The sequence below is a fragment of the Malus domestica genome, chromosome 17, assembly GCF_042453785.1.
Source record: "Malus domestica chromosome 17, GDT2T_hap1".
Taxonomy (NCBI): domain Eukaryota; kingdom Viridiplantae; phylum Streptophyta; class Magnoliopsida; order Rosales; family Rosaceae; genus Malus; species Malus domestica.
The window spans coordinates 11,072,094-11,096,758 of NC_091677.1; the positions used below are offsets into that span (position 1 = coordinate 11,072,094).

The 24,665-nt window shown below is 36.4% G+C and overlaps 1 protein-coding gene, 3 long non-coding RNA genes and 1 pseudogene across 7 annotated transcripts; 2 read left to right on the top strand and 3 right to left on the bottom strand.

Annotated features, from left to right (window-relative positions):
• Positions 1–223: 223 nt before the first annotated feature.
• Positions 224–3,227, top strand: LOC114821732 (uncharacterized). Of its 3 annotated transcripts, XR_011578364.1 has the most exons (6): positions 245–441; positions 988–1,082; positions 1,977–2,240; positions 2,425–2,622; positions 2,755–2,798; positions 2,877–3,227. It is a non-coding gene; the product is annotated as an uncharacterized lncRNA (long non-coding RNA). The 3 variants fall into 3 exon arrangements; XR_011578363.1 differs by lacking the exon at positions 988–1,082 and having other exon boundaries at positions 224–441; positions 2,920–3,227; XR_011578362.1 differs by lacking the exon at positions 988–1,082 and having other exon boundaries at positions 232–441.
• Positions 3,228–3,989: 762 nt separating this feature from the next.
• On the bottom strand, positions 3,990–5,360 carry LOC139193840 (uncharacterized). The gene is made up of 2 exons (XR_011578344.1): positions 5,014–5,360; positions 3,990–4,807 (listed from the first exon to the last, which is right to left on the bottom strand). It is a non-coding gene; the product is annotated as an uncharacterized lncRNA (long non-coding RNA).
• Positions 5,361–10,284: 4,924 nt separating this feature from the next.
• On the top strand, positions 10,285–11,250 carry LOC139193613 (uncharacterized). The gene is made up of 2 exons (XR_011577942.1): positions 10,285–10,461; positions 11,067–11,250. It is a non-coding gene; the product is annotated as an uncharacterized lncRNA (long non-coding RNA).
• Positions 11,251–13,166: 1,916 nt separating this feature from the next.
• LOC103436495 (7-deoxyloganetin glucosyltransferase-like) lies at positions 13,167–16,106 on the bottom strand (annotated as a pseudogene).
• Positions 16,107–18,929: 2,823 nt separating this feature from the next.
• Positions 18,930–21,356, bottom strand: LOC103436496 (7-deoxyloganetin glucosyltransferase-like). Of its 2 annotated transcripts, none has more exons than XM_008374930.4 (4): positions 21,151–21,356; positions 20,913–20,981; positions 20,260–20,819; positions 18,930–19,953 (listed from the first exon to the last, which is right to left on the bottom strand). In XM_008374930.4, exons 3-4 carry the CDS (start codon positions 20,762–20,764, stop codon positions 19,022–19,024), a joined length of 1,437 nt encoding a protein of 478 aa, XP_008373152.2. In that variant the 5' UTR covers positions 20,765–20,819; positions 20,913–20,981; positions 21,151–21,356; the 3' UTR covers positions 18,930–19,021. The 2 variants fall into 2 exon arrangements, with proteins under 2 accessions (XP_008373152.2, XP_008373153.2); XM_008374931.4 differs by having other exon boundaries at positions 20,913–20,962; positions 21,151–21,349.
• Between the last annotated feature and the right edge of the window lie 3,309 nt (positions 21,357–24,665).

Genomic DNA, 24,665 nt, shown 5'->3' on the forward strand with positions numbered 1-24,665 from the left:
TATATTTGTGATGAAATATCATAATTACCACGAGATATGCTCGTAGTGGTTATTTCAAATTACCACATCGTCTTTTGTGAATTCATCACGCCTTTGGCCCGTGGTGGATGTTTTTATCTTCATAATTAAAAATATTTGGAGGAGGCGGGAGATTAAAAATTTGGAGGGCTGCCAAAATTTTGGCATGGCACCTAAAATCTCTAACTCCCTATTTTCAAAGAGTGCGCGTTAGCTCTCCCTCCTCATTTTCATCTCTCTCTTACAACTTCTCTGTTCTCTTCAGAAATTTCCAAACGCCTCCACCTTTGCATACTCGAGCCCAATTCAACCTTTTCGGAATCAGAAACAAAACCATCTCTAATTGCAAACCCGGCGAGTTCCTCGCGAACTCGTCCTCCCTTCCGTCGACTGCGCACCCAAGTCCACGGCTTCTTCTGTTAGGTAAAAATCCCAAAGCGTGTTCCAATATGCTCATGTATGTGTTATGTATATGAAAATCCATACGAGAATTCTCTGAAATTCGATCACGGCGTGGCTCCGATGGCTCCTATTTAGATGATAGGTATAGGGGATACAAACGAAGCCGATCTGATTTGGGTTCGGATCCATATGGGAAGCGGTATGATGTTGGTCCCGATGCGGGTATGGAGACAGTGTTTATGCTTACGGAGGTGATAAGGTGGAGCCGTATGGGTCGTGATTTTGAGTGCCCAAAATGGAATGTAGACATTCTGCATTTGAAGTCTATTCGTTTGTTAGCATAGAAGGTTTAATGTTTAGGAGGGATAGACAATTTCATTATGATAGGTTCGGTTTAGTTATAATTGTCCAATAGCCGGCAAATCCTCCCATATTTGTGTGCAAATCATCACTCTATCGCAACTAGTTAGTCATGTAAGATGATTTTTAATGAATTAAGATGATTTTTAATGAATTACTCTGGCTTCCTTTCTTCGATTCTACTTCTGAGAAAAGCAGGTACGGCAGTGCGCCTCTCTGATATCTGCTCTCACCACCATCAAGGTTTAATCATCAAGTGAAGTATCAGAGCTTGGTTTTCAACTTTCAGACTTGCACACCAGGTGTTTGTTTTTTGTTCTCAAAGAAAACTGATTTGTAACCGTGCCTTGGTTTTCAACTTTCATTGCTTTCTTTGATTCTCCATTTTCTATTTATCCATTATCCCCAGTTTTTCCCCTCAACACCGTTACAAGATGTGATGTAAGTTCATTTTACTTTAGCATCAAGTTCGTTAAGGAACTTTTAATTTATGTATTGAGGTAAAAGTAATTTGTATGTTTATTTTTCTTCAAATGCAATCAAATAGTTACACTGCCAACACCTTTTTGGATAAAGTGACTGCTGCAACTGTACAGGTTGGAAACTTGGGAATTTTGCCTTTCCCTTTGTCCTAAAAGAATAATGGTCCCCCTTATTTATTGACAACATGTGATTAATTAGGGCCTAGGTGATGTTTTCCTTGTTTATGCTCCTGTTATTTGATATGTTGTCATGTAGTAAATATAAACATTGATACTTGTTTTGAGATGTATGTGATGCTTTGGTTCCATGTGAAAATTATTGAAGGTGGGCTGGAGTAGTTATGTAGTAAGTATAAACGTTGATACCTGTTATTTGATATACATAAGAAAATTAAAATTTCAATATATATACATCACTCTACCCTCTTTAGAAATATAATTAGCTAGAGTAGTTATGATTTCGTTATGTACTCAAGTTCGAATTGTTCTTCCGTAATTTAGTGGATTTAGTGTAAAACAAATCTGCATTCCTTGTAGTTTAGATGAATTTGTGTAAAAATAGCTTAAATCAAAAGAAAAACAGTTTGTTATGTAAGTTAAATGGTATCATAGAATTAAAATGTTGTGTCAATCATGACCTAGCTAGGGTTTGGTGCTACTATATTAGTATTAATTTGTTGAGTTAATCACATTTATGTACTTATATAATTGCAGAGGAAGGCACCGGAATGGCTAAGAGCAGTAGCAACGAAGAAGATGAATGTGATTAAGGGTGCACTGCAGCAAATGTGGCATAGAAACAGGACGAGATGTCTGAGATGAACGATTACCATACGGCAGAGCACAGTGGATGATGTGCTGAGGGCCAAGTCTATGGTTGACTTTGGCAAGAAACAGCACCGTACCCTAAACATTACTGTTGATCTTGCTTCCATACACATTGATGCCCTTGATGTAGTCAGCGGGAATGGCCATGAGGTAAACCCTAACTATTTAAGTATTCTAAATTGAGTGTTGTTTCTTGTTACCTGTTAGGGATATGCAAAAAGGATAGAAATTTCTACAGCAAAGTCAATTTACAAACAAACAGTTCAGTGTAAGAATGTCACAGAAAATACAGATTTTCAACTTCCAAGTAAATGGTGATTAATTGATTATGTAGCATGCAATCGTGTACATTGGAACATCCCAAGGAGTGTATGGCGCTCGGGCGACAATCAATGTGTGGTCCCCTTTGATCGAACACGTAAACGAGTTCAGTTTCGTACACATCCAGTTCTCAATTACTCATTGACGCAATCTCATGGTTTTGCAGACTCATGTGAGAACAAAAGGTGATGATCTACACGAATGCATAAAGGTATGGATGAATTCTGATATCATGAATTTTGATCGCATTTTCATTTATCCATTTAAGTTCCTAAGAGTTTCGATTGCAATTTAATATAATCATTGTATATTAACGTAGCTGTCAATGTGCTACATTTGACAGAGTCTAGAGTGGTTGTTAAAGTATATATGAGAGTATCCTAGCAGGTAAAGGAACATGTAATTTTTCAAGAGTTCTATTCACTTTTCTTGATTGAGATCAAATGTATATTTCTACCTCTACAGGTACAGGATTTTTTTCTTAATCCATATGCTTATGTCCATCCAGATAGAGAGAGGTAATAATTACTGAGGCTCAAGCATTAGGGGTAGTAATTCACTCTCAAGGTCCTTTGTTTGGAGGTGTTCAAAGAAATATGAAGTCTTCAAGTGACAATGTCGTTGTTTGTTAGAGGTCTCTAGATAGTTTGGTATTTATTTGTATATATCTCATCGTTTTGTTGTTAGCTTTAGTTTAGTGTACAACTGTAATGTTTGAATGTATGATTTTTTATTTAATTGTTATATTATAGTAAATGTGTAATTTTGTTTATAAATATTATATAATACATTTATTAAACAATATTTTTTTTTTAATTTTTAGAATTTTTTTTATAACGGGCATTAGCCGTGGTCAATTTGTAATCCACAACGGTTATAATGCACGTGGTGTTAGATCTTAATCTACAATGGGCACAATCTGTGGTTATATTACAATTGACAACGGGCATAACCCGTGGTAGAATCTGTGACTTTCTATCACATCCAGATTACTAACGGGCACAGTGTCCGTGGTGGATTGTAATCTACCACGGGCATCGACCGTGATAGATGAGCTTTTTTCTACTAGTGAACAACATGATATCGCAAACAATCAACATTTTCCACCAAGTCCGAACCAATTTGCAAAGAGGAAATAAAATTACGAGTGCGACGAATTTTAGCAATCTTATGAAAGTAACTCATATTTCGATCCCCATCTTGTAACCATTTTAAACGAGCCTTATTACTAAAAAAAATTTCCTGAACAATTAAAGCATGATAGAGATGAGAATGCACTTGTAACTCAGCCTCATTTTGAATCTCGGGAAACCCCAAAGTAGAAATCTCAAGCTGAATAGATTCTAATGCATTCTGAGCAGAGTCAACTGCGGTGTTAACATTACCGAAAATATTAGAATTCCAAGCTTTGAGAAGAGGCTTCAATAATTTAAGCTTTGCTTGCAAAACATACTTTGGACACCCAAAATCTGGAAAGAACCCCAAGCCTCCTTTACAAAATTGATAAAATCCGGTTGGTCCAACCAAACACGCTGAAACCAAAAAGGTGTTGTGCAACGTAATGTTGAAAAGAGACTGTTGAACAAAAAAAATACATGACATATAAAAAATAAGGTCCATACAGATTGGGTCAAACTACAAGGCAAAACAAGATGTAATCCAGCCCAACAAAAATGAGGATGGGCTTTACATACATCCATAAATAAATAAAATATGCATTTCCCTACAAAAGAGGGAAGAAACATACAAAATCAACGGCTCCCCCATTTTCTGCAACAAAAAGAAAAGTGGAGTCAGTTTAAGAGAAAGTGGCGAAAAGAAAGGCCTCTATCCTCCCCCACGTAAGAACTCTGGAAACCTCCTAAGATGCCTATAAATAGGCATCAACCACAGCAAGGAGGGGACGAACAAAAAAAAGAGGGAGACGCTGCAGAAATTGAAGCACACGGGGGACGGAAACAAGAGAGGAGACGCTGCAGAAATTGTGAAGCACAGAGAAGACAACAGAGAGACAAAGCAAGAGAACAAAGGTACAACAAAGGAAAAGAAAGAAGAAGAAGAAGAAATCAAACGCTACACAGCATTTGAAGGTATGAAGCCATCTCATTTAATTTTTTTTTTGGGTTGTTTCCTTCTTCTGCTTTGTAGGAAGAAAAGAGGCACTTTGCTTCTTCAACTTTTCCCACTCCCTAGCATTTTCGAGTTGCAGTCCAACAAAGCCAACGAAATCACCACTTCCGCTCCCCGCCGCTGCAGTTTAATCCCATGAATTTCTTCGGGGTCTAAACCACCCCGTGAAGTTCCGATCAAATCCAAGAGCTCCGCTCCGTGCTGCTGCAGTTTAATCCCATGAATTTCTTCGGGGTCTAAACCACCCCGTGAAGTTCCAATCAAACCTGAAAGTGAAGGAAAAATAGAGATTGTAAAGTCTGCTAAAAGAAAGCTACGGCAGGGAATAAAAAAAAGGAAGTTGTCTTCAAAGTTGCTGGGAAATTTGACACAAACACAAAGAAAAGATGAGATGGAAATGGATTGATAGAAGCTCCAAATCAAAAGTAAAGGAAATAAGTAAGTTTTCATCAAGAAAAGTTTTGTGCAGTACTCGAGATGACGATACTATAGCACTCACTGCTTCTGGAAAAATCGAAGAAGTCTTCTGCTTGAGAAATGTGAAGAAAAACAGCAAGATGGGCGACTGCTTTTTCCAATTTCATATATGTTTCTCTGCACAAGGAAGGAAAAGTTTATACAATGAGTTTAAAAACTCTAAAGGAAGAAAAGTGTTCCAGATACCTTTATAAAGCTAAGTATGATTTGTTTTTTTTTTTCCTGATGCCACGAAAGGCCTACACCTCACGTGAAGAAGAACAGAGAGGTTGAAAATTGGAAGTTGTTGGATTTGGAAATCAAGACTGCACCCCACGTGGAAAGTTGCCTAGTGACTGCCCCATCTAAATTATGGGTTTTAATTGGAATTGAGGAATGGAGACAACTGACAAAAGGTCCCAGAAAAGTAAGAAAAAAACAAGGGGCCCGGCCTTTCATTCTTTCAAAGTATCAAAAAGTTTTATTTCAAAGTTTCAAAAAGTTCTATTTCAAGGTTTCAAAAAGTCCTATTTCAAATAGGATGGGATTGTTAACCGTGTGAAAAAGTCATGCAAAGATGAATCCTAATTCACTAAGGATTTATAACACAAGGGAAGCCCTTCAACCAACCAAAAATAAAAGGCTGTTTAAATGCCTTTTTAGTCCATATGGTGTGAATCCCACCTTCCACTCAAAGAAAGGACAAAGTCCCATTTACTTTGTACTGCACATCCCTCGTGGGTTGCTATTTAAAGAAAAAAAAGTGAAGTCCCATTTCACAAAAGGTCATGTATGGGTTTCAAACAAGTCTGAATACCCAATTGACTTCTCATTTTTTCCAAGTCTGAACACAAGAATGCAAACCCAAATCAAGCAGTTATGAACTACGCCGGTTTGATTCCGTTAAGGATACGTATGCAGTCTAATATCAAATTATAGACGCAACCGTGAAATCAAGACGAATCCATGGTTTATATAAACTAGATTCATTTATGTTACTTTGACCAAGTAATTACAAATTCTACGAAGAGAAAGAGAAGCGAGCCGGTTCAAATTACGAATGACACAAAGCCGCTTCAAAATTCAAATGGCATGAAGCCGCTTCAAAATTCAAATGGCATGAAGCCGCATCAAATCCCAAAAGGCACGAAGCCGAAGAAAAATCTCGAATGGCATGAAGCTACATCAAATTTTCAAATGCTCCTCGCCCGCAGGAGCTAAAACTGCATAAGGCACCAATAGCTCCAACGGCTTAAAGTCCTCGCCTGCATGAGCTAAAACTGCACAAGGCATCAGTTGCTCCTTGCCTGCACGAGCTGAAACTGCCCAAAGCATCAAACCTCAACAAATACATGAACTACGAGTGACTTGATCCCTCAACTAGGGTACGTAGGCAATCTAGGATTCTACCTAGATGCAGTCACAAAATCAAACAAACACCCAAATCCTCAAGTTATGATTTATTCAAATTAGAATCAAAGGGTATGCCTTTCCAAAAGAAGGGTTGTAATTAATAGGCGCGTAGCCTAGAATGGGTCGAACTCGAATTAATAAAACCCTATTCGGAAAAATGAACGAGGGTGAAATTGTGTCGAGTGAATTATTTGTTTACATATTATGTACAATTTTTGCTCAACAGAGACTAAAAGTGGATTATGGTCCGAAGAATGACGTGCAAGAGTTGAGCAATTAGTAATTGGCCAGGTGTCATACCAAGAGGAAGAACAAAAACAACGATTAGAAGCATTTCAATGTGCGAAGAAATACCATGACCATTAGTCCATGTAAAAGGGGAGCCTTAAGTGTCAATCGGTAAAAGACCACGCGTATCAACCATTGCCTGAAATTCCTCGCAAGAAGAACATCGTGGTAGAATGCCACCAATTTTTTCATGCGCACCCAAAACAGCATTAAAATCTCCCAAAATAAGGTGAGGTCTAGCAAAAATAGAACAATCATGAGCAAGTGAAAGCCAAAGGGAACGACGTTCCACCACAGTAGTAGCCGCATAAACAAAGGAAATACCATGAGTAATACCATTCAAATTAAAATGAACAAAAACATGTTGATTAGAGCACTATAAGAAAACAGTTCATTTACCACATCAAATTTACCACGGACACCATGTGCCTGTTATAAAAAATGAACATTTATCACAGGCCTAGTCAGCATGTTATGGATAACAATATTTTACAACGGGCAAGTAGTAGCTCGTTATGATAAAACAACTTACTACCACGGTCTTAGTCAGCACGTTGTGAAAGTATTAAAGCACCACGTACATTGTCCGTGATCAATATTGTTAGTAGCCACACTGCATTTTTTTATCTACCACGGACATTAAACGTGATGCCGTTACACACTATTTTAAAAAGTTTCAGAAGGTGGGACTAGAAATTTTCTCAAATTTTCAAATCTTTAAATTTTCACAATATTCCATTACTTCCCAAAATTTAAGTGAAATCATTCCTCAATCTTTTTTACTTCCTTTTTATTCTCTCCCACCGACGCCAACTTCAAAACTTCCCAACCGTTCTTAGTTAGCCAAGGTACAAACTACCTTAGGAGAAGAGGCTTGCACTGAATGAAAAATCCATAAGTTAGGTTGCTGAAGGCCACGATCATTAACCCCTAGTAAATTCATACTAATTGACCTCCAAAAGTAAGGATGAACCCGTTTGAGAGGAACAAATGGTTCGGCAATACAAATAATATCTAGAGAATATTTATGGACAATACTACGAAGAGTTCGGCGTGTTGGACGATTGCCAACGCCCCTAATATTCCAATAAAGCACCTTCATTGAGTAATTGTTTTTTTAGAAGTAGTCCTAGCCCGTGTCTCGATGGGCTCAGGACGCGAATCACCATCATGAAGTTTTTTTTGTAATCGTTGCTTCTGTAATTTCGAAAGAACTAGAGTCATGTCGGTATCATCAATATCCTTCCCAAGAGTGGACGCACTAACGGTATTCGAAGGTACCTCCGATTCTGCCATATCAAACCAAGATGTAACATGTTGAAGATCCCTTTGTGCCCTTGAAGTAACCAAGTTCACCAGACTAGGCAAAATGATAATCTCATTAGCACAAGCATGGGTATTTTCAAACCCTGGAGGAGGGCCAACAGGTTCCACAACAATAGAAAGTAAATCTGAATTGCTCAACTATTTATATGCACATGCAAAGTCCCTTCTTTTCTCAAGGTGAAATTCACTCTCAACACCAGATACCAGCTAAACCTTGTCTCTCTATATATACCAGGCATTTCAGCCTCCCCCTAGTGAATCATACAATAGTGGCTAGGGGGAAACTAAAATGCCCCTGTGAGTTTTTCTGGCTCCCGAAAAGGTGAACTATCGTGGCAAAACCACCAGCTGTTCCCTTTTTAAAAGAATACACACACACACCACTGATCATTTTTTTTTTCTTTCCATTTATCTTTTTGAAACCCCTGCACTTTTTTTTTCAAGCTACATCTAATTATTTCGAACCTCACAACGGGTTTTCAAACCTGTGCGAATACGATGAACTTGTCTACGCCAGGTCTTCTTTGAAACCCTTAATTAACAGACTAACAAACCACATTACAAACTACAAACGAACATATGTTTATCAATTGAGAAGAAAAATTGTCATGACGACTATGCACTAAGGGTGTGTTTGGTTGCTATCACTAGCCTTCATTGGACTAGACTGGACTAAAACTTAGAGCAATACTGTGTTTGTTACACAGCAGGACAACCTTTAGTGGGATTAGCCAGAACTCACCTCGACAAAGGACGTCGCTAGACGGTCTTAGCGAGTCCCATCCAAAAGCATCGGATTGCTAAGACCATCTCTAAAGAAGATGTCAAAGTTTAAACACAAAATTTAAATTTGAAAGCTTATGTGGCATAGGGATGACAATTCTAACCGTTAAACCCGATAACTGTGGATAACCGCTCAAATGGAATGGATTTGGGTATATTCTGGATATGGGGAAAAACCGTTTATATTATTCGGTTATGGTTTTGAATATGGTTATAGAGGTCCCCAAACCGTATCCATAACCGAATCCGACCCGATTAGTAAATAATATAATATATATATAATATTATAGTATAATATATATATTTGTATATCTATTATTCACCGAAACAAAAGTTGCATTTTGTAGGAAAGTAAAGTTTTGAATCAAAATCAATGTGAACTCAATGGTGCTTATGAGAGATATCAAAGATAAGCCAACATCATTAGTGTTTTAATTTTTATACTCAACATGATCCATTCATTGGATCGTTTTTTACGTCAATATATATAGATATAGATATATTTGTATATCTATTATTCATCGAATTATTACCTTGAAAATACAAAAGTTGCATTTTGTAGGAAAGTAAAGTTTTGAATCAAAATCAATGTGAACTCAATGATGCTTATGAGAGATATCAAAGATAAGCCAACATCATTAGTGTTTTAATTTTTATACTCAACAAGATCCATTTATTGGATCATTTTATACATTAAATGTTTAATGACGAAATTAATATCTACTAACTTATAATGTCTCAACTGAACGAATATATTTTTTGTATTGATGAAGATGGATATACCCGTTAACCGATGGGGAATCCGTTACCCGGTGGGTATGGTTATGGATAATACCCGATGGTTAATTTACGGTTATGGATATGGTTAATTTTCGTGGTTATAGAGATGGATATAGCATTTCCGTCCCCAAACCGAACCGTTGCCACATTGATATTTTTATAAATTTTATTTCCCAACCGATATGTCAAATTTAAACTATTATTTATTACATTATTTACTTTTTATAGTTGTAATTAGTATTTGAAAACAAAAGATAAGTATAAAAACTATGAAAAGCATTTATTAATTACTAAAAATATATTTGAAGTCTGCTGACAAATTTGATAGCAACTTCCTCTGGTGCTTTTTCATGTCATGCCACATAAGAATTGACATTTCGATTGAAAAACATTAATGATGTCTTTTATTACCGTTATTGCTAATGTGAACTTTTTAACAGCAACTTCCTCTGATGTGACCTTCGCTGCTTCTCTTCATCTACTTGTGATAAAAATATATTTGAAGCCTGCTGACAAATTTGATAGCAACTTCCTCTGCTGCTTTTCCATGTTATGCCACCTAAGAATTAGTATTTCAATTGAAAAACATTAATGATGTCTTTTATTATTGTTATTGCTGATGTGAACTTTTTAACATTATCTTCGGACATGCTCTTAAGACCTTCGCTTCTCATCTGCTTCTCTTCGTCCGCTTCTCTCCCTTGCTCTATCCATCTGCTTCGTCTGCTTCTCTCTCCTTTGCCCTATCTATCTGCTTCTCTCTCTCCCTCCATTCATCAAGCCGGTCGAGATCGGCGCCCCTCTCAATTGCTTCCCGGAAGCAAGAGCCGTCGAGCACATTCGAGTCGTGGCCCAAGAAATCGACGACCGCCAGGTGAGCTCACTTTTCATTGCCCTCGCTGCATTTTTCTCCCCTTTTTGTCCAAATTGATTACTTGTTTTACACGTGCTTAAGGGATTGAAGTCATAAGAGTTTGGGATAAACCATACTTGTAAAGCTATCAGGGAATGTATTTGGATTGATACACAGCTATAAGTAGTCTCAGTTTTCAATGTTAACTATTCTGATATGATAACTTTGGTTTGTGGTGATAAGGATACTTGTTTATATGATTTTATTAGGATTACATGATGGGAAGTAACCTAATCAAATACCACCACTGAAGATATATAATAGGGGTCCTGCATTCACACTAATTACGCAAAAAGAACAAGCCCCGTTATTTGTTAATTGCATACAGTAGTGTTGAGTGTAGAAGAGCTCTATTTTCTTAAGCTGCAATGGTTTCGCAAGGTTAGTGGTTAATTGTATTTGTGTTCATGTTTGTTTCCGCAATAATAATCTTACACTTGATGCATTAGTTTAACTTTAGGTTCATAAATGCCAATGCATTATTCTTGTGAGCCCATAAGTTTCAGATGTCAGCAGCAAGCTTGGTTCTTTTTCTCATGGGTTTACATATTCTGGACACTCTGTAGACTGCGCTGTTGCAATTCAAGCACTCAAGATGTAGACAAGTGGTTGAAGGGCACTGAATATGTACTGAAGGAACCTAAGTTTAAGCACTAAGTAGTTGCAATTTGTAAATGTATTGGTGGCTGACAATGGTGAAAAAAATATGTAGACTTTCATCTAGAGCAAATGAATGGTATTCTGAATGAAGCATCTTCTCTCTTGAAAAACGTTTTTTGACAAGAAAGTGGAAGTTTTCATAAGGGATACTTTGGATGTGATCCCTAATCCTTAACAGTATTTGATTAAAACCTTAATAGTATTCAAAGTTTGATCTAAGTCTCTTGAATTTGTACACCTCATTATATTACTATTAATATTTATATTTTTATAGTTTTGACATTAATTGTTTGATATTTTATGAGATTTATAATCCTATAAATTTAAAATCCCTCATTATAATACTATTAGAAACGGTTACAATAAAAAAATTCAAACATTTTGATATAATAAATGGATAAAAACTATGTAAAAATAAGAAATAATAAATGGCAAAAGAATGTATCCATAGTGTTAAAAAAATTAGTACATTTTACAAAAAAAATAGGTACATTTCACATATAACAAAGTGGTACATTAATAAAGAAGAATAGATTCATTATAAATAAATTAGGGTACAGATAAAAGATTAAAAAATTATGAGTACAAATGAATTTTTTTAAAATATAGGTGCTAAAAGAAATTAATACATGGGTACAAAATAAAACTAAAAAGAAAATACTACAAATTTAAAAAAAAAATGTTTCAAATTAAAAGTGGGTACAAACTAAAAATATAAATATATGATACAAAGTTTAGGCATAAAACATAAATATATCATATGTAATTTTTCTATCATTGATTAAATATACAATGTCACGTGATGGTATACACATGGGTACAAACACAAATAAAACTTTAGAAAATTGGGCACAAAAAGAAGCTAATATATGGGTACAAATTAACAATGAAAATAAAATTGGTAAAAATTAAAAAATATTTGCAAATTAAAAATAGAGTAAATTGTAGCTATGGTCCCTTAACTTTAACTCAATTGGAGCAATGGTCCCTCAACTAAAAATCCATTACCTTTAGTCCCTCAACTTATCAAAACGTGCAGCTATGGTCCCTTAACTAAAAATCCATTACCATTGGTCCCTGAACTTTAATTCAAGTGGAGAAATGGTCCTTTAACTTTAATCCAATTGTAGCAATGGTCCTTACAATATAACTCGTTTTGACAAATTTTTTGACATAGTTGACGAAAAGAACCATAATTATACACTTTGATGAGTTGAGGGACCCTAATTATATAAATGGTCATTCCAACATAGCTTATTTTGACAAAATTTTGACAAAATTGATGAAAAGGACTATAGCTACACATTTTGATAAGTTGAGGGACCAATGGTAATGGATTTTTAGTTGAGGGACCATTGCTCCAATTTGATTAAAGTTGAGGGACCATTTGTACAATTTACTCTTAAAAATAGGTACAAACTAAAAATAAAAATATATGATTAAAAATTTAGCCATAAATATAAATATACTAATTGTAACATTTTTAACATTAAATGAATATATTTAAAAATAAAAATAATTTATTATTCAAATAATTAATGATGTTATTAATACCCAAGGACCTTGATAAAAATTGAAAATGAATAGGATTTTAATCAATAGAGTAACAAAAAGAAGGATGTGAACCTAATTTTCCCTTTTCATAATTAAAAATAAAAAATAAAATTTAGTCTAGGCTAGTCCAGAACTGCACTAAACGTTTCATAATTTTAGTACTGCTTAGTTCACTAATACAGCTTAGTCCCTGAAATTAGTTTAATCTGAGATAGTCCAATGCAACAAACGCACCCTAAAAGATTATATTGACTCATTTATTGTAAAATAACTAATATAAAACTCTTATTTATAGGAGAAAACGAAAGCAAACTCAAACTTTTTTTTTTTGAGGTGAACCAACCCCTGTTAAGAATACTAATTCATGGTCCACAAAAAAATCAATAAAATAACAATAAAAATAAAACTAATTTTCAACAGGGCCTCAAGAAGCATAACAATAAAAATAAAACTAATTTTCAACAGGGCCTCAAGAAGCATTCAACAAATGCTTTATACATTCATTCTTTTTCTGGCGTGAGGAAGAAGACAGAGGACCACTATCGCATTCAATTCCATTTGTCTGTATCGTTCAAGGCTGATAATGAATGAACAGGACTAGTAGATGAATGTTTCTATCATTTGGTATCACGTCATATCATCTTTACTAGCTTTGATGAAAACAGGTTAATTAATCGCATTCTTATGGATAACGTCCAACTTTTCTCTTCGCTGTATTCGATTCACCAAATTGTTTAAGTTTACGGATGAAGAACCGTGTGGACTGGTGGCTTCTTCTGCAAGTTTCTTCCACTCCATGGCCTTAGTTCTCATTCCCGTAGCTTTCTCTCCCTCCATTAACTCTCTAACAAGCTTCTTCACTTCCTCTCTCTTCACATTCTTATCCATCTCCATACCAATGCCCCATTCTTTGCAAGTATAATGACAGTTTGTTTGCTGATCAGAATGGAATGGGCAGCATAACAGAGGCACTCCTGCAGACACACTCTCAATTGTTGAATTCCAACCGCTGTGTGTTAAAAACCCTCCAATCGATGGGTGGTTAAGTACTTGCTCTTGTGGGCACCAACTCGCTATCAGACTTCTTCCCTTAGTTTCATCCACAAACTCAGGTGGTAAAATTGCGGATTCACCGATGACCAAGTCAGGCCTAATTACCCAAAAGAAAGTAAGCTTGCTATTTGCAAGTCCCCAACCAATCTCCAGAAACTGTTCTGGTGTAATGAACGATGCGCTGCCAAAATTCACGTAAACAACAGAATTTGACGCCTTGGCGTTTAGTCATTTAAGGCACTCCGTTTCTTCTTTCCATAAGCTGTATCCCATAGGCTTCAAAGGGTCTTCTAGTATCTGATCGAGAAGCAATTGCAGAGGGCCAACCACGTAAACATGTGGAAGTATGGATGAGAGAGCCGCCAAAACATCTTGTTCCAGTGCATCAAAAGTATGAACAACAACTGCTGAAGCTTTATGAGCTCTGTCCACTGCTTCTAAGATGTGTCTAAAGTAGATATCGTCGGGATTTGTAGTTTGAAAGAGGGTCGGTAGGTCCCTTAGACGGATAGTTTTCATTCCCAGAATCCAATCTATTACCTTGTCTAGAAATCCATTTGTGAAATAACTCTCATCTAAAATATTCAAGTAAAGAAAAATGATCATTTGATTAGGACAAGAAATTAATAAATCTAGTTTAAACAATTGCTTCCATTATTTCTTCACCTTTGAGTCGTGCAAGTCCCTTTTCCACCAAAGCGGGGTACTGCATAAACCCCATAAAGCTGCTTGCTGCAAAAGTAAAGAACAGTGCTATAGGAATGCCAAGTTTCTCAGCTGCAAGGGTCGTGAATGACATGAAACCATATGAAACAAGTTGAATATCAGAGTGCGCAATGAATAAAACTAACAAAATAAGAATATTATTAAACAAACGAGAATGCCGAAACGGCTACAAAACCCTAAAGGTTACATTGTGAATGACTTGTTTTCAAACTAAATTACAAGCTCTATTTATAGAGAACCAAACCTAAGAAACCCTAACTCGGATGGGTTAGGCCCAAATCCTAAATTAACAAGAAGAACCCAAATATTAAAATAAACCTAAATACTAATATTTTCCAACATCCCCCCCCCCCCCGGTCAAACTCATGGCGGTACACAACATGAGTTTGCCAACAAGCAGATGTGGATGCAAGCCTCCAAATTCCAATGTCAATGCCGATGTTGATGCCGGTACACAACATGAGTTTGCCAACAAGCAGATGTGGATGCAAGCCTCCAAATTCCAATGCCAATGCCGATGTCGATGTCAATGCTGATGCCGATGCTGACTTCCGAACAAACAAACAAAAAATCCAGCCAAATTTTTTTTCCCTTTGCCGGTATGGGCCTCAAACAAGCAACCAATTTTTTCTTGTTTCTTCCTTTTTTTTTTTTTTACTCCCCTTTTTTTCCTTCTTTTTTCATTCCATTCTTCTTTTTCCTCTTTTTTTCCTTTGCAGCAATACAGACTTGCGGATACTCCTACAGGCTGCGGTGTTCAAAGGTGCAGAAGCAGAGTCACGGGACAAAAAACGAACGAACAATTGTTTTCTTCTTGCAAACAATCAATACCAACTAACAATCTAAACACGAACGACAACGGAAACAAGCAAATAGATACCAACCCGAAGCAGATTAAATCCCGAAGGATCAAACTTGCTCTGATACCAAGTTGAATATCAGAGTGCGCAACGAATAAAACTAACAAAATAAGAATATTATTAAACAAACGAGAATGCCGAAACGGCTACAAAACCCTAAAGGCTACATTGTGAATGACTTGTTTTCAAACTAAATTACAAGCTCTATTTATAGAGAACCAAACCTAAGAAACCCTAACTCGGATGGGTTAGGCCCAAATCCTAAACTAACAAGAAAAACCCAAATATTAAAATAAACCTAAATACTAATATTTTCCAACAAAACAATGCAAGTCATTGGAGGATTAACATCATTGGACGTTAATGCAGTGTTGAATTTTTCGACGAGGCTAAGAAACGGAGGTAAGATACTTTGCCTGATGAAATGAAAGAGCAAAATTATGTCTTCTGGGGTACGTTTATCCGAACTAATTGTATGACCATCTGGGATTGTTTCGTATCGAAAATCAGGCAAGCCATCAAGCGAGTTGGGTCCAAGGGATTTAAGAAATTGCTTGTGGATGTACTCCGTGTTGACAAAGGTTATATGAAAACCTCTATGGTGGAGGAGCTTTGCTAATTTAAGCATTGCCTTTATATGACCTTGAAATGGAAGCGGAACATATACAGCATGAGGCTTCTTGCCTTCTGCCATGGAGTTCATCTTGGGTTGTGTGGTTCGTCTAGTCTGACCCTTTTATCGAATACGGTAGATTGTTGTACATAACACCGTTTGACAGTGAGTAGTGAGAAGCCTGTGGGTTTATCTTGTCCCCGTACGTATGTGGTCGAGTTAAACTCAATTGTCAATTCTTTAGGTTTATCGTGTTTCAGTTTGTACATGTGGTTGTATTTAACCGACAAGGCTCGATCGTTCTATTCTTATAGAGACAACGGGCTACACACAGTTCATATAATTTATTTTTGGGGCTTTTTGATCCATTTCCAAAAACATAAATGATTTTTAGAAGTGAGTGAGTCTAATTATCTAATTACATTTTTTTATACTCTTTTTATATTTTCTAAATATATTAAAAATCAATTAAAATCTTCGGCTAAACCACACAATGAGCAACCTAATTTGGTATCGAATTCGCCATCCACGAAATTCGAACTTAAGACCTCTCACTTCCAAGTGAAAAGGAATATCACCAGACCGTAATATTGAGTGACAATTGAAGAGAGAATTATTGATAATAAAATAATTAAATTTAAGGAATTGGACTTATTTTATTAAATTGGACTATTCTCAAAAGATTGGACTAATATCAAGTTTCCTTTTTTTTTTTTTTAAGGAAAACTAATGAAAATGGCTTGAAAACTTTGAGTTTTAATGATAAGGACAAAATAAAGGGTAAAGTCAATAGTATCAGGATTGATTTTTTAGTGTTAAAATATGGTTTTTCGTTAAAGTGAACAGTATCGGGAGCTTTTCGTTAAAGTTCCTATTTTTTTTATTAGTTTGGTAAGGGCCTTGAGGGGTTCGTTCTAGTGGAGTTAGTTATTTCTAATTTCTCTTAGCAAAAGGGAGTGGCCTATACTCGTAGTTTCCCAAAAAAAAAAGAAAAAAAAAGGAGGTTACAGTTGTCTCCGAGATGTCGTTTAAACTTCCAAAATTGCATTTTAAATTCTGTAATAAAAATCAAACTTCTCATTTGTTGTCCGATTAATGTCGTTTTGCTTTCATTTAATTTCTCAAGGCCTTTGAGTTGCCCATTGGGTGTTGTAATCAGGTTATTTAAGCCATTCATTGACTCCTATTATGGTGATCTTTCAATCTTAATCTAACAAATCCTTTGGGACTATTCTCAAAATTGGTGGATTCCAAAATTTTGCCTTTAAATTACGTTTGCAATCCTTTAAACTTAGTATTGCGTCAGTTTCGCCCCATGATATATATATGGGAATTGTTGTTGGCACTCCAAACTTTTTATAATTAGAAAGAAAAATACACTTGTGAGGAGTGTAGAATGAGATTTTATGAGTGTTAATAACACTTCCCTATATATATATCAGAGTATAATAAGGTTCCATTCAAGCATATTCATATGGTATATATGCAAAGGATAAAATTCAAAGCTACGTACTTTCCAGTATAGGTCAAACCACTCGATTTGATTATGAAAATATCTTGTGCTTGATTAGGGTTTTCGTACTTTTGTTTTTCTTTTCTGAACAAACGACATTATCTACATTAAGGGAAATAGAGTGATTTATACTTGTAGCTCTTTTCAAGAAGGTATTATGCGCTCAAAATGAAGCACAGGCGCCAAATTTGTAAATTCCCATTGTGTCCTATTGTTTTGTCAATTTTATAGCGCTTCCTTTTTTTTACTTCTCCTCGTACAAATTCACCCAAATCTTGTCCTAGATCAGTCACCTTCACTTGTAAAGAACTCGCCCTCGAGTTCATCTTAAAAGAACTAGCGTTGACAGGAATCTTGATAAGTTGTTAGACATAGGATTCAATCCGAAGAACCCAACTTGGCCTTTAGTTGGAATCACAAAGGAACTAATATACAAAAGGATACATGCACAGTTACTTGAAGGAAAAATTTTACTATCGTAATCCCAAAGGGTTTGTTTGACTAATGATTGAAAAATCATTACAATAGGAGCCATCCAATGACTTGCATAACCTGATTACAACACTTTGTGGGTAACTCAAAGGCCTTAGGATACTAAATGAAGGAGAAACGACATTAATCGGACAACAAATGAAAAGTCTGATTTTTATTACAAAATTTAAAATGCAATTTTGGAAGTCTAAAATCAATCATAGATCACTGGAAAGTAGTGAGTTAGAACAAAGACGTCGTGCTCTTTTCAAGAAGGTATCATGTGTCTAAAACGGAGCTCAGATGTCAAATTTGTAAATTCCCACTGCGTCCTTTTATCTTGTCAAATTTAAAATGCTTTTTTAAGACCCACTTCCTAATGTATTTCAACTATCCGAAATATCAATATTTTAGATATTCCGTCAAAAATCATGTCTACCAAAAAACACCTAAATATGAACCCATATGACCATTGGAATAAGGATTTAGAGTTTCTTTGTAGAACTGTATTTGTCTATTTTCTTCACTACAAATGAATGTCTTAATAATGATATATGAATTATGTTTTAGAAGATAAACGGTTCAAATCGTTAAAATACATCATAGAGTGACCCCCACAAAAACTCTAACAGAAGTCATGCAAAAAATATAGTGCAACGAATCCATCCCTTATAAATATAATCATCAGATTCCGCTCTTCTGTAAAATTTGGGCTTTACAATGGTTACAATAATTTTTAAAACTTGCATATTTTTCTCAAAAATTCTGAAAAGGGACATTAATTACCAAATTATAAATTTCATTCTCAATGTGGGTTTTAAGAAAAGCCCTTGTGGTTGTATTTTGATTTCAACACCGTTTGACAATGAGATATTGTATGTTGTGATACTCCATATTCTTTAGGTTCGTTGTCTTCTTTTTTGTTCAGGTCTGTGTATTTTGATTTCAACACTACACTCTACATTCGCACTCCTGCACGTGCCAAAGTCCTTATTTTAATCACGCATGCTATGTAATTTCAAAGCATTGTTCTTCCCATTGTAACAGTAGATATTTTTATGGATACACGATCTACCTTTTTCTTAATAGCACTTGATTCACCAAATTGTCTAAATTTCTAGTCGAAGAACCCTGTGGACTGGTAGCTTCTTCCGCAAGTTTCTTCCACTCCATGACCTTGTTTTTCATTTTCTTGCCCTTCTCCCCTTCCATTAACTCTCTAACAAGCTTCTCCACTTCATCTCTCTTCACATCATTATCAATCTCCATGCCGATCCCCCATTCATTGCAAGTATAGTAACAGTTGGTTGTCTGGTCGGCAAAGAAGGGCCAACAGAGCATAGGCACTCCTGCAGACAAGCTCTCAATGGTTGAATTCCAACCGCTGTGCGTCAAAAACCCGCCAACCGACGGATGGTTTAGGACTTGCTCTTGGGGGCACCAACTCGCTAGTAAACCTCTTTCCTTGGTTTCAAACTCAAACTCTGGTGGAAAAATCGCTGATTCACCAATAACCAAATCAGGCCTAATTGCCCACAAGAAGGGAAGCTTACTATTTGCAAGTCCCCAACCAAACTCCAAAAGCTGTTGTGGTGTCAGGGATATTAAGCTGCCAAAATTCACATAAACAACTGAATTTCGCGCCTTGGTGTTTAACCATTCAAGGCACTCGGTTTCTTCTTTCCACATACTATATCCCATAGGCTTCAAAGGGTCTAGTGCAAATTGATTGAGAAGCAATTGGAGAGGGCCAATGGAATAAACAGGTGGAGGTATAGATGACAGAGCACTCAAAACATCTGGCTCCAATGCATCAAAAGTATGAACAACAACTGCTGAAGCTTCATGAACTCTTTCAACTGCTTCCAAGGAGAATTTAAACACAAGGTCATTCGGATCTGTAACTCGAAAGCAAGTTGGGAGATCCCTCAAACGGATACCCTTCATTCCTGGAACCCAATCAATTACCATCTCCAAAAATCCATTTGTCAAGCAGCTCTCGTCTACAACACAACATCCAAGTAAAGGCAAATTAATCTCATCAATAGTTTGTCTGATAAATTGGCAAAAGGAGTATTTAGGGCCTCTATGGAACTGCATGACAAAGCTAAATGCACTTTCTAACAACCAAAAGCACTTCCAACTATATTTCGAAGAAAAACTTAAAAGTGCTTATGATCATGTAGAAGGGTGTTCTGGACTCATGAATAAGACCACTTGGATTTTTAATAAATTTCGTACAAATTTATAATAGAAGCTGAAGCACTTAGGCAAAAAATCTTACTAGGAGAAGTGCTTCAGCTTCTCACCTTTCAAAGGCGCAAGTCCTTTTTCCACCAAAATAGGATATTGTTTAGAACCCATGAAGCCGGCTGCAGCAAAAGGAAAGAAGGCAACGATAGGAATTTCAAGCTGTTTAGCAGCTGTGATGGTCGATGTCATAAAACCATCTGAAACCATACAAGTCACTGGAGGATTCCTGTCATTCAGTTTCTTGAGGAGGTTAAGCAACGGAGCCAAGAAGTTCTTTCTGATGGACTCCTGAAGCAAAGGGAACTCTTGGCGGGTATCGTTATCTGAAAGGCCATCTGGGATTGTTTCATACCGGAAGTCAGGCAAGCCATCGAGGGAGCTGGGGCCAAGAGAGTTAAGAAAGCGCTTGTGGTTGTACTCTGTGTTAACAAAAGTAATGTGAAAGTCTTCGTGGTGGAGGAGCTTTGCAAGTTTTAGCATTGCCGTTACATGGCTTGGAAGTGGAAGCGGAGTACATACAGCATGAGGCTTATTGCCTACTACTTCTTTGGAACTAGTCATCACGTCACGGCCGGTCTTGAGTTTTTTGGTGCCTGAGGCGAACGCTCAAACTTTGCTGTTCTCAATACAAGAACAACATATTAAAAAGAAATATTCAAAGCAAATATTCACAACCAAAGCACAGATTCACAATCAAAGCACATGTTACCTGAGGGGTATTGCAGCAGCTCTGTGCTCTTCTGGTACTTGCGGATTTCACTGCGGCGCATTCACACACCTTACAATCACAATCCAGCAACATAAAACCATATATCTTAAAACACCCAGAATTCAAATTACAAAACAAGAATAATCAATTACCAAATCTTAATTTATTTCAGTATTAGCCAGAATCAATACAAATTTTAAGATTAACTGGGCAGCTAAATGCGGGTTTGATTACATACCCAAGAGTAACAGTTCCAGGACCGACGGGACCGTTGGTCAGCGTGTGGGTACACAGCCACTGGGTGGACGGTGCAGCCGCGCAGGACCGTTGAGTCTGGGTCTTGCCGTCTTGGCCGAGCTCATGTTAACACCGACCCAATGCCGACCCTCCATCTCATATTATATGTATATATATGTGTGTGTGTGTGTATGCGTGTGTATATATGTATATATTATATGTGTATTGTATGTACACATATATTTGGTATATACTTCAACTTTGTATGAATGCGTGTGTGTATATGTATATATTATATGTGTATTGTATGTACACATATATTTGGTATATACTTCAACTTTGTATGAATGCGTGTGTATATATGTATTTATTATATGTGTATTGTATGTACACATATATTTGGTATATACTTCAACTTTGTATGATGGTTATTCATATAAACAATGGACGGTCGAGTTTGCTCTTTGTATATGTATATATATGTGTGAGTGTGTGTGTGTATATGCGTGTGTATATATGTATATATTATATGTGTATTGTATCTACACATATATTTGGTATATACTTCAACTTTGTATGATGATTATTCATATAAACAATGGACGGTCGAGTTCGCTCTTTGTATTTTTGACCTATGTGGCACATGTGGTGGCACTTTAGCTTTGTCGTCTATGCTCATTCGTGTGGTTCGTATTCATTTTAATTTTTTTTTTTAACAAACAGTATTTTCTATACTAAAATGTAAGGGAGAGGATTAAGTCTCATACTGGACTAGATGTAATATTGCGGTTCAAATTCGTTTTTAGGAAGAATTGAACTTAAAGACCTCTTACTTACAAGTGAAATGAGAGTTCGGCTAAACTATATAATAGGCAACCTAATTTAATATTAAATTCGTCACCTACGAGTTTTAAACTAAAGATCTCTCACTTACAAGTGAAGAGTAATACTACCAGACCGTAGTACTGAATGACAATCTTTTCTTCTCTTTAAAAATGATTTATTTTTCTCTTTTTAGATTCTACCATCTAATTCTTGGACACTTACGCGTTCCCAATTGGATTGCTTTCTTAGTGTAGCATCTTTTTGTTCGCTGTACACGTGATATTTTCATTTCTCTTTACAGCCCCCTAATTCCCAAATCCCAATTGACTCACCCTAACCCAAACGGATCCCTATCAAACCACCACCACTTGGTCCACCTATCTCCTCTTCACCGCCATCTGGTACATCTCTATCCACCACTGCCTAATCTCTAATTTCCAAATTAAAATTGATCTGTATTTGATGAAAATTTTGAATTTTAGAACAGATTATAGTTAATGCTATGATAATTGGGATGCAATTTCTGGTTCTTGTTTTTATATTAATTTGATCATGTGTTCATAGCTCATTTATAATTTTTTTTAGCTTAATTAACTGACATAAAATTTTGTTTTTATCAACTGACATGTGTAGAAATTAAAAGTATGGAATGATAAGCCTAATTCCGTAGTAACGGAAAAACATCTTTAACACCAATTTGGTGATGGCGTGTAGGCGCAATGCTGCTTTATGCAAAAGATTATCAGCACATAAGATGTTCGATCTAGTGCATTGAGCTAAGTACTACAAACGCCAATTGTACTTAGATATGGTTGCCTCACGTTCCAATATGGAACCTTGTGCTCCATATCCTCCATAAAGGTTGCATTTGCATCTAGTGTACAAACGATCAGGGTATACTCATACATGACACTTTATGGGTCTAGTTCAACTGGTAGACCAGAATATCATTAGAACTAGCTTGAAACTTCAGGTCGAGGTAATGTTGAATTTGCCTAAGATCATTCATCTTAAAGTCTGATTTTAGGTGTGAGTCAGTTTTCTCAACTCTAGCAATTTTGGATTTTGTATATCCCTAACTGATCAAATATTCACTTAGACGGATATACCACATATGCCCGGATAGTTCTGTATCCGCAAAGTGAATACCTCATCCGAACCAAGATGGCATTCTTGTGGTCTAGAACTATTTGAATCAATACATGTAAGTCATTTGGAAACTCCATGTAGGTTTCCTTTTAGAATCCCAGAGATACTATAACCACATTTGTAATGTTGTAATCAATCACATGGCGTATGAGAGAAGCCTTGCACCACAAGTCATCATATCGGACTATTTCATTCATCTCATTCGTCATGGATTGATTCTTCTAGTTGACCAATCAGTTCTACGTTGACACTAATCAATGGAATGCGATTTGTTATCGTTGCTTTTCATTTATGTCGGTAGTAACCATATAAATAAAACATCATCTATGATAATCTCATTCCAATTCCATATCTCATCCAAACTAGTGTAATGGACCAAGAACTTCAGGTCTCGAGAGCAATTTAGATTTAATCTCATGAGATGGAAATGATTGAGATAGCGATCGAGGGGTGGATTCGTTCGTGCCATGTTCTTCCAATTTCAGGGAGGTGAATCCTTCGAACCGAGTGATCTGCCATGCTTCTGGCACATGACAGATTATTTGGCTAGCTACCAATGTACGATAGTCGGCCATAGTAGTGGCGTTACTGCTTTCAGGGATGAAGGTCGATCGTACATTTAGTACATTCATCTTTGCAAGCACATTTGCAGCTGGTATATGTGATCTTGTCACTTTTGCTAGATAAGAGGAAGTGTCTGGTTATACACTGACGATCTAGATTGGGATTGAGATGAGACATAGTGGTGCCATCCAAATGTTGACGTTTTTATCTCCCTCTAGAGACGGGAGACTGTCTCATAAAAGTAACAAACCACAAAACGAGCGGTAAAGAGATCGCCTGTCAAAGGTTCTAAGTAATGAATATTAGAAGGAGAATAATAACTGACATAGATTTCCATCATTCTCTGAGGACCCATTTTTGTACATAAAGGCGGCCCAAATGGCATATAGACCACATAACCAAAGACACGCATATGCGATATGTCGAGTTCGTATCTGGTAACCAACTAACACGGGATTTATAAGATTAGGTCATGACGGGCCTCAGGTGGACCAACATGGTTACTTGCAATATTGCATGGCCCCAAGTAGAGATCGGGAACTTGGTACGTATGACCAACGATTACACAATCATTTGAAGGTGTTTAATGAATGCTTCTGCTAGGCCATTATGGGTATGAACATGGAATACTGGATGTTCAACTTCAAAACCTAACCGACATACAATATTCATTGAAAGTTTTCGATGTAAATTCTCCAACTTATCCAATCGAATTGATTTGATCAGATAATCAGGGTGGCCAGCCCTGATCTTGTTAATCTGAGCCACCAGTGTAGAGAAGATTGGTTGTGGACAATAGCCACACGTGTGACAAACGAGTAGAAACATCAACCAATACCATAAAGTATCTAAATGGTCTGCATGATGGTTGAATTAGTCCACAAATGTCCACTTGAATTCTTTGTAGAAAAGATGGAGGGTACTAAGGCATAGTACGCTTCCAGATATAATGTTTTTACTTCTGGTAAAATGATGCCC